Here is an 11,179-nt window from a genome sequence, read left to right as displayed (position 1 = left end):
TCCCTCACATTATCGGAATACCTTGGATGTCTAAGTTGCTGCAGTGAGCTAATTCTTCCAGGTGACTCCAGGCAGCATTAAATGGGCTCCTGCACAGCGAGGGGATTTGAACTGCGAGAGCTGAAAGCGCTCCCGACGCCAGCACGCCAGGCCTCCAGCGGGGGTGAGATCGTCAGATGTCACCGTGCGAGCGCAGCACGGTGGCAGGAGGGATCCGGGGCCTCCGGAGCAGCAGTTTTCAACCTGCAGTCGGCAGGCACCTGGGGGGTCTGCGAGTGAAGGGAGGAAGGAAGGAAAGCAAGGCAGGGGCTTGAGATGCATGACACGGGGGCCTGTGTCCCCCCCAGGGGAAAAAATTGTAGGAGTCCTCAAGTTGAAAGATATTGAGGAAAAAAAGCGGTGCCCTGAAAGGATAAATGTTGAGGATCCCCAGTGCCGACCTCTGGGACACATGTATATCTGTCTGGATGTAATTGCATCAGGGTGTCCAAGCCCTGACAGAGCAGCTAGTTTTGCATCCTGAAGTCCTTCCTCTGGTTTAGAAGATGAACATGAGGCCAAGACACTATTTAATTCCTTGGCAAAGATGGGGAGAACTTCACAGTCCATCCCCTAAGGAGCAGAACAGGTCACCAGAGCGTGAGCTTTCCATCACCCACGTGTGCACCACAGGAGAGCCAGCACAGCCGCAGCCTGCTCTCCGCTCAGCAACCACAAAGCTGTGTCTGGAGATGAAACGCTGATAGCCCCAGGTCACTGGAAATAAACCCAGTGATAGGTCTACAAATATTTCCCTCTATGCCTCTTTGCAGCGAAGGAAGTGCCACTCCTCACTGAGGCCAGCGTGGGTGAGACCCACCTCTTTTTGACAAGAGTTTCTTGGTGCGTCCCTTCTTCCCTGGGGCTAGCAAACTGTACACCGCTACAAAGAGGTCTCATGGTGGCTGGGTATTATATAGCGCCAGTTACGTTACTCTTGCTAAGCACGTAAGAGTAGTGCCCACGTTCATCATGGAGAACGCATGTGTTCATCAGCTTGTGAAACTGGGACAAAACGTATGTCTTCCTCAGCAAGCTGAGGACATGAAGAGCCAAGGTGGTGAGGAAGACAGCCTGGGGAGCTGGTGTTGGGTGCCCACCCCGGCTCCACGCACGCCGGCAGTGCTGAAGAGGAGGAAACCACAGATGACTGGGTTCTACGTGACAGTGTTTACTGACTCCACGGTGCGTGACCCACGTCCCAGCCCCGGACACGCACTGCGGATCCGCGGCCACTGTTGGCTTCTGGAGCAGGAGGCGAGGAGGTGCACAAGAGGAACCCCAAACCAATGAGAGAAAAATTAATTGTAGAATAGCTTTTATAATATGTACATAATGTTAAATAGAATATTATTAACTCTTACACATCACAATGTCTTCCTGTCATGTTTCCGGGATTATACTTTATCAGTGTCTCATCAGGAGCAGCTGAGTAACAATATTAACAAAAACAATCACAAAAGACACCACATTTGTCTCTTGTGAGTAATAGGTGGCCACCACTAATGACTGCCAGAGCAGAACCAGATCCTTCTGACAAAGCAAAGCCAGCAAGAGCAAACGCGCATTCACACTAGAGAAGCATCATGGGCAGTGTGGGGCAGCGCCCTCCTGCTCAACTTTTGCTTTGGGGCGGTGCATCTTTCTCCTCCCCTGGGAAAGAGTCTTTGGAAACAGAAACAGCCTCTTGATTTTCCCAAACTGCCCTGTGATTAGAAGCGTCATCCCAGACCCGGGGGAAATGGGGACCACTGAGCATGTGTGAGGAGAGACTTTAAATCCAACAGTAGAAGTCAGCATGATGAACCACGTCAGCCACACAGGCAAAGCTCCATTTACAATTAGAAAGTACAAAATAGCGACATCAAAAGGCACAGGCCACATGGCCAAATTACAGAATAACGACCCACATCGCACACATCTAGGAAACCCCTCCCCACTTGAACAAAAAAACATCTTCAAACACTGACACGACATAAGGAAAGCAACGTCCTAGCACTCTTGATGATAACAACACAGGTAAAGACCGTGGCGATGAATCAGCCTAAGTTTAGAGAGGCCCAAAACACCAACACAGATTTGGTTTGGATCTTCCCAGGTGTTGCTGGGGTGCAGTTCAAGTCATGGTTTCAAAACCCATCCTGGCACTGAGAAGCCACAAAAGGGAAACTGGAGCTACTGCAGCAGTGCTCTGGAGCCTTTGCTCTCCTCCTGCACTGCTTGCTCTTTGGGATCATTTTTGGTTTGGATTAAGGAATGATGCTATGCCACAGTACACAGCTTCTCATGAGGGGTTTACTTTTTTTTCCCCAGCAATCATCTGTCTCTTAATGAACTTGCTTTACAGTTAAAGAATTGTTATTAATAATAAGAGATGGACCCAAGCTGGGGACACAAACGTGCCCCAATCTTGGCATTGAAGTCTGAGCCCTACTCTGAAAAATGCCTGCAAGCTCTGCTCCAGCTGTGTTGTGTACAATGTGCTGACACCTCATGGCCAAGCAAGTAATTCAGATAAGACACCATTTCCCAGGATATATATATATCTGTATATATATATATATACATAAATTCTCCCTCTGCTATAAGGCAAGAAATGAGGTTCATTTATCAAGAAGTTTGTAATAAATAGATCTGAATATACCAAAGACAGGAAAGAAAACCAGTCCAGAAATGCTTCAAATTCTTGAATTACAAACAGATGGGTACGCCAGGGTCCGTTATTCATAGCTGCGGTAGTCTGAGCTTCCTCGATGCTGAAGGATGGCTCTAATGCACTTCTTCAATAGTATGGCCCATATACTGGACCGTACGTGGCAAACCTTGTGGGCTCAGGCCTGGAAAGAGAGGGTCCATGTCTGGGCTGCTTGTTACCCAGCTCTCCCCTCTTCCGTGGGATTCTCCCAAGGGCAGATCACCTCCTTCGCAGAGTCCTTACGAGCTCGGTGGCAGTTGTCCTCTCCCTTCTCAGAGTCTAGGGGGTAGATTCGGCTCTCCAAAGGAGCATCCATTTTTATTTGGAAGAAGCTGTGTTGTGAAATAAAAACTCATCACGCGTACGGCACTTTTTGATGAGCTCTCCAAGACAGCAAACACACAGCACGGAGTCTCGCTTTGAGTTTTCCACCGTTCAAACCCCAGATCCCAAAGCAAAACTCCTGGGCGCAAGCCTGCAGAGATGAAAAATGAAGTAAATGTGCACTCCCACCCCTTTGAAGCAAAACTGCTGTGTGACACAGCTCCGGCACAGCCAAAGCACAGAGCCAGGTGGAGAAGGAGCCCTCAGATTCGTGCTTTTGAATGTATAATGTGGCCTCATCCACTTGGTCAGCAGCAGAGGTGGATTAAAAGATGCTGAAGACACGTTACTCTTAGTGAGGGACATGGCCAGGATTTGGTTTCAACAGTGACAGCCTCTCCAGGCAAAAAATCCCCATTCTTACACATCCTGCTCTGGAATGACAACTGTTTCATGACTCTCCCTCAAGATTTCTCCACCCTTGTTACTCCTGGGTCTGCTCTGACTTTCAAATCATTAAACCAAACCTGAACCCGTGCTCGAGAACAAACACAAATATATATGAGTGGTTTTGAAAATTCAGGGATCAAAAGTAAACCCTGGGGGCTTTACACCATGAACAGCAGGCATAAGCACAGCAGAGAGGAATGGCCAGCACGGCCCCTTGCCCATTTCTCATCAGAAAACACATCCAATACAGAAAGCAAGCGCAAGGAGCCAAGGGGAAGAGACACTTTGAGAGGCCTGGCCGTGATTTGGGGCCCGCAGCACAAATACCAGGGGTCGTTTTTAGATGCAATTGTAGGAAAGGCAGCCGTCAGCTGGGCTCGCAGCACCGCACAGCCTCGCAGGGAGGATTCTCAGGGATATACGGGGTCTCCACCCCAGAGTACCTGAATGTCTCACCGTCTTTGCTGGTGCAAAGACATCGAGCTCATCTCCAAAGCCACCAAAATAACTGAATCGGACAAACGACAATTTCTGCTAACATACACAGGGCAGGAAGGCCCCACGGGCCGCAAAGCCTCTTGATGCGGGGGCAGATGCAAGCTTATCTTCACGCTGAGCTGGGGCTGCGTCATGCAAGGGGGCCACCACCGCCTCAGGCCTGCTCCAGCATGCGGAGGCTCAGGGACACGGGGCAATGACATGGCTGCAGGGGGACAGGCAGTGCAGGGGCCTGGCGTCCCCAGGGGGGAGGAGAGGCCGCATCCCTGGCTGCACCAAGCCGTACCCCAGCAGCCTCACGGCCTGCTGCTCCCTGGGGCCAGCGGGGAGGTGCAGCGCCTCCATTTTCTTCCGTGACGCCAGGGAGGAGCAGAGCCGGTGCCCGCTCCTGGCAGCCGCCATTACACATGGCGCCACAGCAGGCAGACATGGCGGGAAGATGGCGACAGCTGACTGGAATGTGAAGCACAAGGCCCACTTCAGTGGGCTCAGCTGATACTATTTCAACCTCTGGCTCATTACAACCCAAAATGGTCCCGGAGGTCAGCCCTTCATGAGGGTGTCCAGGTGGCCGCACGGTGCTTACCTGCTCACCACCTTGGCGTCTGGGCGGAGCCGCCGCTCCCGCTCGCCCAGCGGCTGCACCTTCCCGTGGGGCACGGCCGGGCACTTGGGCGAGAGCGTGGCAAAGACAGGCGAGGTCCAGCAGCCCCTCTTCAGGAACCGGCTGAAGGACAGGGCAGCCGTACGGGACTTCCCGCTGCTGGAGGGGAAGGGGCCGGGGCCGTGGCCGAGGCTGGCCCCCTCAGGCTCCCGCTCCCACTCGGTGCCCGTGGTGCTGTCTAGGGCCACACTGATGGGCGAGGGGCAGGCGGTGCTGTGGGGCAGGGCCGGGGGGCCGGGGGGCAGGCAGGCAGGCGGCGATGGCGGGGTGCCGGTGCCAGCATAGACCGCCGGGTGAGGGGCCGGGGAGGCGAGGTGGCACGGCTGTGGGGAGGAAAAGCAGAGAGGCTGAGTCAGGCCCAGGGGGGCAGCACGCTGCTGGCTGGCCTCCCCAGGCTTTGTCAGGAGGAGAGGGGACGGGTGCCGCCTGTGCTGCCGGAGAGACGGGGCTCAGCTGGGAGGCAGCCGACAGCCACCCCAGCCAAGCCTGGGCCGGTGCCCCCCTCGCCTGCAGCTCCGGCCCCCTCCCTGCCCTCCCACAGCGGGAGAGCGGAGGCGTCATGACTCGCCCATGAAAAGCAACAGGGTCATTGCCACTGGCCTCAGCGGGTGCTGATGGATCCAGCCCCACACCCGCTGGGATGCTGTAGGAGACACCAGCTTGCCTCATTCCTTACAACAATTAGCTCCAGGCACGGAGGAGTCTGCTATCCCAAGAATGTGATCTTGGTTATAAACGGCATAACCATGTCACACCCAAAGCACCAATGTGCTGGCTGCTGCGGTGGCCAAGAAACAGGACACTGAGCTCCAACCCCTGATGACTTGTAATACAGAAGCCACATCTTGTACTGAAGCCCCCACTTCCCTGGCTGGTGCTGTGAAGTCTCCAGCTCGGCTAATTCAGCCCTCAGGACAAGCCCGGGCGCAGATTCATCAGCAGAGGACATGCTGCATGCCAGGCTTCCCCCCGCCATTTCCCAAGGACTCACTCCCAGCAGAAATGAAATGCAACTCAAGTGTCCAAGGAGAAGTGCTGCGAGCAGAGGCACATACAGAAAATGCATGCATGCACGGCAGAGAGATGACACAGTGAAGGATGAACACACTGAGACAAGACAGAGAAGGATGAACTCTCTTCTTTTTTCATTTTCTACATTTATTTTTATTAGACAGATGAATGCATGAAAGCGATGGCCAAGAAATGAAACAACATATTGCTCTGATTTCTAATGGAAACAAACAATTTCTTGGCTGGCACAAAGTGAAGTTCAGTTTGTACCGTGGTCACGCTTTGTACCAGGCGACCTTCCTCTTCAGGGACTGAACAGCAAGGGACCAAGGAGCAGTACACTGGGTCAGGCCAGCTTATTCAGTCTATAGGCAGAACAGAGCCAGCTTCTGCCTGCAAGTGTAGGACTGGCGTCTCACAAGCACAGTGACTCCAGAGCGTGCAGCATTAACCCGTGTCAGGGGGACAGCGATGCAAAGCTGAGATGATGAAAAATCAGAGAAAGGAATGGATAGAGAGAACATAAAAAGCAAAGCTTCAGACAAAACAGAAGTAGAATCAGAGGGACTGACTGGAACACACAGATTTGTTATTTATTATTTATAGCCTGACTTGATCTTCCACATGTTACTACATACTGGCAATCCCAACATGCTCAGTGCTCCATGTTATACAAACTCTGAAAAAGACTGTAGAGCTCATCACATCCAAGTGGCTTTGGACCAACCCTGCCAAGTTCTTGAATATCTTTCAGTGCTCTTATGTCAAGGCAGGTTGACGGTGCTCAGTACCTGATGGAAAAAAGTGTCGTGGTTTAAGCAGAATTAAAACAAAATTACGGTCTGAGCCTGCTCACCCTTAGAGCATTGCAAAATTTGCCATCGCTTCCATGGGGAATAAGAGCAGAGACTTAGCAAACAGACCTTGACATCAGAGCAAAAGACTCATGCAACTTGGTTTCAATTCCCCTAAGAAGGTTTATCACCGTTAGGTTAATGGTTAGGAGGTCATGAAAATCTCCCTAGCTCAGCTGCAAAGCGAAGGAGACCAGTTCTGCAGTGATACCAGATCAGACCATGTAGCCCTGATTCTGCCTCTGATAACACACGCAGGGAGGGCAAGAACCGCTGTTCAAAGCGGTTCAGACACAGCTATCGCCTGGCTATCTCCCTCTTTGCGAGAGGTTGGTCTGCATGCACCCTGGTACCTGAGGGCTCCCACTCACATCCAGCTTTCTCCTTCTCCCATTTCCTGTAAAACCATACCAGCAGTAAAAACAGATGAACAATACAAACTGGAGTGAAGAAGCTTCCTGGAGCTCAGTCCTTCCCATCCAGTCCCTCCACTTCCCCTAAATTCTAACAAACAAGGAAGCTTTTCTGTCCCACCAATTCCCTTTACTGGGCTTTGCAGGAATCTTCCCACTTCTGGTAATCATTGGCCTGGTCCAGACACACCGGGGTTTCCCAGCAAAGCCTGGAATCTCCCTGAGCTCTTTAGCACTAATGTAGTTGCTTAGGTTGCCTCATTCTAAAGAGCAAAAGAGACAGAGCAAATGAAAAAAACACTACTTAAAGTTGAAATCAGCTCTTAATGCCCCTGCCCTGGTTCTTCCTTGCCTCTGGGCTACAAGCCAGCAACAACTGGAACTATCTCCTGTTAGTTTTGGGTTTTTTTAACAACAGAAAATAGAAGAGCAGGAAAAAGACAAGGCAAGAAGCAGGAAGGATTTGATAAAAGAAACACAAAGCCACAGCTTCATCTCTCAAGCCCTCCTGCAGGCTCTTGCGAGAGATGGCTTTCTACGCCTGCACACCTAGCTCATCATGCAGGGGAGTCACCGGGGAGAGCAGAGCTTTCCGCTGATCATCTCCAACATGCCAGGGGGCACTTGGGAGTGTCATTAAAATTCAAAGGTCACCCAAACCTTCAGAAACGCTTGTCCTACTGTTTTCACAAGAAGTCTACCCTGCTCTTCTGCCTGTGGCTCCATTGCACTGGCTAGGAGGTGCAGCATACTTGAAGTGAGGGGTGCACTCCTCTCGGGGGATGCCCAGGGTGCACCCCTTGGGAGGATGCACTTCCCCCCCGAGAGGACGGACGCCAGCGTGGACGTGCTCCGAGGTGGGCCACCTCGCTGTACTCCCTGCGGGGTTGTCCACCTCTGCGCGGAGGAAGGCTGATTTGAACCCAACTGAGTGGGACGGCAGAGCTTTACTCTGCCTTGTGCCACCCCACCTCCTGGAGGAGCAGGAGGCAGGGAGAGGCAGCCGGGCTGCCCAACCTCCCCAGCGCTCAGGGCAGCCAGAAGCCATCCCTGCTCCGAGGTGTGCAGGGAGGGAGCCGGGGCCCTGCACCCCGAGTCCGGCACAGCCAGCGGCCTGGCTCCGGCAGCACTCCCATGCCTGACATGCCTGGGAAGTGACATCTGCTGCTCCAGAAGCCATGGCAACGTGCAGGAAGCAGGCTGCTGACAGAGCCGGCCTGGGAAACCTAAAGCAGCACTGACACCTTCAGGAAGGGGAGACGAAGCTCAATACCAGCCTCGGCTTGTCTTTTCCCTGCACTGTGCCCTGCGGGGCTCAGAGCCTACTTGGGAGGTTCCTGCTTGAGCTGGCTCCTGCGATCCAGCTTGCTCATAACCTGCGTGATGTCCACGGTTGTGGCGGCTTCTTTGGCTTTGGCCTCTTCCTCCTGCTGCCTCAGGATGACGGGACTGGGGCTGGAGCGGAGGTGACGGCGTCCAAACGGGAAAGCAGAGCTGCGCAGAGAGTGAGAGAAAGAAGCAGGGCGTTACTGAAAAGTAGAGGGGCACTAGAAGCAGGACTCACTGACTCAGTGTCACACATCAGCTACAGAACTGCTAAAAGCATAAAGGCAGTCCTGTTCCTGGTCCTCTTGAGGGACTCCAGGGCCAGATGACGACCAGTACATTACTCTTTTCTTGTAAGCACTTGCACGTAACTAACACTCGGTGTGAACCCAAACAGTGGAATTTTTTCTAGTGTCCTCAGTAAGATCAAGACAGGGACCAGTATGGGTGTTCTGGTGTCCGTGATACCCCAAAACCCACCCGCTAGCTGCTTCGGCGAAGCCATTACCAGCAGCAGTGGAAACAAGTATTAAGCCACTGCTGGATGAGGTACCAGCTCTTTAGCTTACCCAGGATGCTGAGTATTGTGTCTCCAGAAGAAGCACTGACAAACATGAAGGTGGTCACCAGGGGTCAACAAGCATCTGCCAGCGACCTTGTCACGCGTGGCTCAGGGAAAAACTAACCAAACCCCAGGCAAGACAGCAGCAAGGTTTTTTCCACTGACTCGAAATAGGCTTTAGATGAAACAATAGTGTGAAAGTCCATGATTCCTCTTTCTTGCTTGCTTGGTTGATCAGTGGAAGAGGAACAGAGAAAGAAGCACACCACCCAGTCTGGCTCTGACATTGCACGCTCAGCTTTAAGAAGCAACTGCAGTTCAAATGGCCTAAATTTGCTATGCAACCTTCATCCTGGTCTGGAAAAAGCCATTTCAAGCCCACCCCTTCTAAGGCCGTCTGCCTTGTGCCAGCAGTCACTCGCAGATAAGATGCTGTTTGCTCCCGTGTGGCTGCCCATCACCTTCACTTCACAGGGGGTAAGCAGCTCTGTCCAGGCAGAGCCGAACCCATGAGGACCCTGCGGCGGCTCTGTGTCATCGCTGGCAGCCGATGTTCCGTGGGAGTTTTCCCATGCCCAGTACACAGTGCTCTCTCCTTCCAGGAAAGGAGCCATGATTAATTCAACAATCACAGCCTTTCTAAACAGACCCAACAGACAAGGCAGCCGAGCAATCGTCAAGTCGATTCTGACTGCACACAAGCCACTTCCAAAAGGCTCACAAATAAACAGCAATATTAGTCTCAAAGCAAGGCATCTTCTTAGTGAAAAATTTTATTTAATTATGCGAACATCTAAATCATAGTAATTTTGCTGCAACTGGGGCTTTTTCTACCCTTGCTACAACAAGAAAAACAAAACCCACAATTACATCCAGTTTCACTTGCCTTTTTTTGACAGTCTCTTGTGGCACAACAGCCTTGGACAGCATTTCCTTGTATATTGGAGATTTTAAATAGCGGCCATAGGAGTCCTACTAGGAGGAAAAAAAGAGAAACTGGTAGTTATGGGCTGCAAACACCCTTATTAAAATCACCACCAAATACAGCTGCTCAGGAGCCAGGGAGGCTGGGAACTGGATAACGTCCCCCAGCAGCCCAAGGGATTTTGCATCATTCAGGCAAATGTGGCAATTTAAACCAATACCCTTTCATCTTGGTGTAAAATTCCCAGGATTTTCCATCTCACAATAAAGCTTCCCAGGTAAGATCCAGACCAAAAGGTCTGAACTGAGACCAGGCCAGCGGTGTCTCACAGCCACTGCAGGGTGAGGTGCCCATGTTTCAGGAGCTGAACTTTTCAGCAACTGGTGAAAATCAGTATAGTTCTGCTGCTTTCAGTGTCAACGTGCATTAGCTGCTGCTCTGGCCCATAATGCTCCTTCCTGCTAAATGTATTTTGTATCGCTCATAAGGAGGAGTTACGGGTTACTTGTGGTCACCATGATCTAATGAAAGCCATGACATACTATATATGCTGACATCAGCCCGCAGTCTGCTGCATCAGTCAGACCTAAAAAAGCGTGTCCATCAACGTAACTGCAGAAAAATGTGTGAAAAAAATCAGTAAAACTTGAGATGGGCTATGTCTGGTTATGCTCTTGGTACAAAACTCATGCAGTTATATCACAATTGCTACTACCTTTCCCATCCACTGCTGAAATCCAGTTGGAATCAAGCATCCCACCACAGGGATACCTGATGTGGCACACAACATGGTACCAACTGAGTGAAGTGAAAAGAGTCGCTCAAGCTTTGAATGAGCTGGTGACCAAGCTGGTATTAGAAAGTAGGGCTTCCAGCAGACACCTGACCTCCACCACCCTGGGGATATGCTGCCTTAGAGGGAAGAAACTGCAGCAGAATAGAAAGGCCTGAACCAGTGCTTGCTTCAGTCAGCAAATTTGAGGGATTTTCAAAGGCCACTTGAAAGTGACAGCTGATAGCACACAAAGGCGGAAAGGCCCAGAGAACTGGAATCCCCCTAAGGTTTTGGAAACAAATAACAAACCTTTTTCATCAGCATATAAATGTGGGTCTGAGCAGCATCTAAAACATAACGATGAGGGTGCTTGAGGCCTTTGACCGTGATGCCCATTGTTGTGCCATCAATGTTAATCCAGCGCCTTGCTCCTGGAGCCAGGAAGAGCCTGCAAGGAGGAGGAATCAACAGTGCCATTAACAACTGGAGAATTCCTCTGTCTATGCATGAAGGGAAAAGTCCCTTCAGCTCCCCACTACAATTTGCTGTCCTGATCTTGGGCAGTCAATCTCCTCTTCAACAGTACGACATGCAGTCACTTCCTCTTGCACCGTTAACACACGATATAAACCGAATTTTAGCC

The 11,179-nt window shown here is 51.5% G+C and overlaps 1 protein-coding gene across 3 annotated transcripts in view; it reads right to left on the bottom strand.

The window, feature by feature from the left end:
* Positions 1–1,340: 1,340 nt before the first annotated feature.
* The window catches only part of RGS9 (regulator of G protein signaling 9), a 36,324-nt gene continuing 26,485 nt past the window's right edge, over positions 1,341–11,179 (bottom strand). For 2 of the 3 annotated variants that reach the window (XM_087750832.1, XM_009466923.2), the window contains exons 15-19: positions 10,846–10,984; positions 9,723–9,808; positions 8,325–8,442; positions 4,593–4,993; positions 1,341–3,066 (exon numbers count right to left, since the gene is read on the bottom strand). In XM_087750832.1, coding sequence (XP_087606958.1) covers positions 2,910–3,066; positions 4,593–4,993; positions 8,325–8,442; positions 9,723–9,808; positions 10,846–10,984 — 901 coding nt within the window. In that variant the 3' untranslated portion in view covers positions 1,341–2,909. Of the gene's footprint in view, positions 3,210–4,592; positions 4,994–8,324; positions 8,443–9,722; positions 9,809–10,845; positions 10,985–11,179 lie in introns of all 3 variants that reach the window. The other variant, XM_087750833.1, reaches the window with a different exon arrangement.

The sequence above is a fragment of the Nipponia nippon genome, unplaced genomic scaffold (genome assembly GCF_047370975.1).
Source record: "Nipponia nippon isolate SJK-2023a ecotype South Korea unplaced genomic scaffold, ASM4737097v1 scaffold_14, whole genome shotgun sequence".
Lineage (NCBI taxonomy): Eukaryota > Metazoa > Chordata > Aves > Pelecaniformes > Threskiornithidae > Nipponia > Nipponia nippon.
The sequence above is the reverse complement of the archived record's forward strand: the minus strand, read 5'-3'. Positions and strand labels throughout refer to the sequence as shown.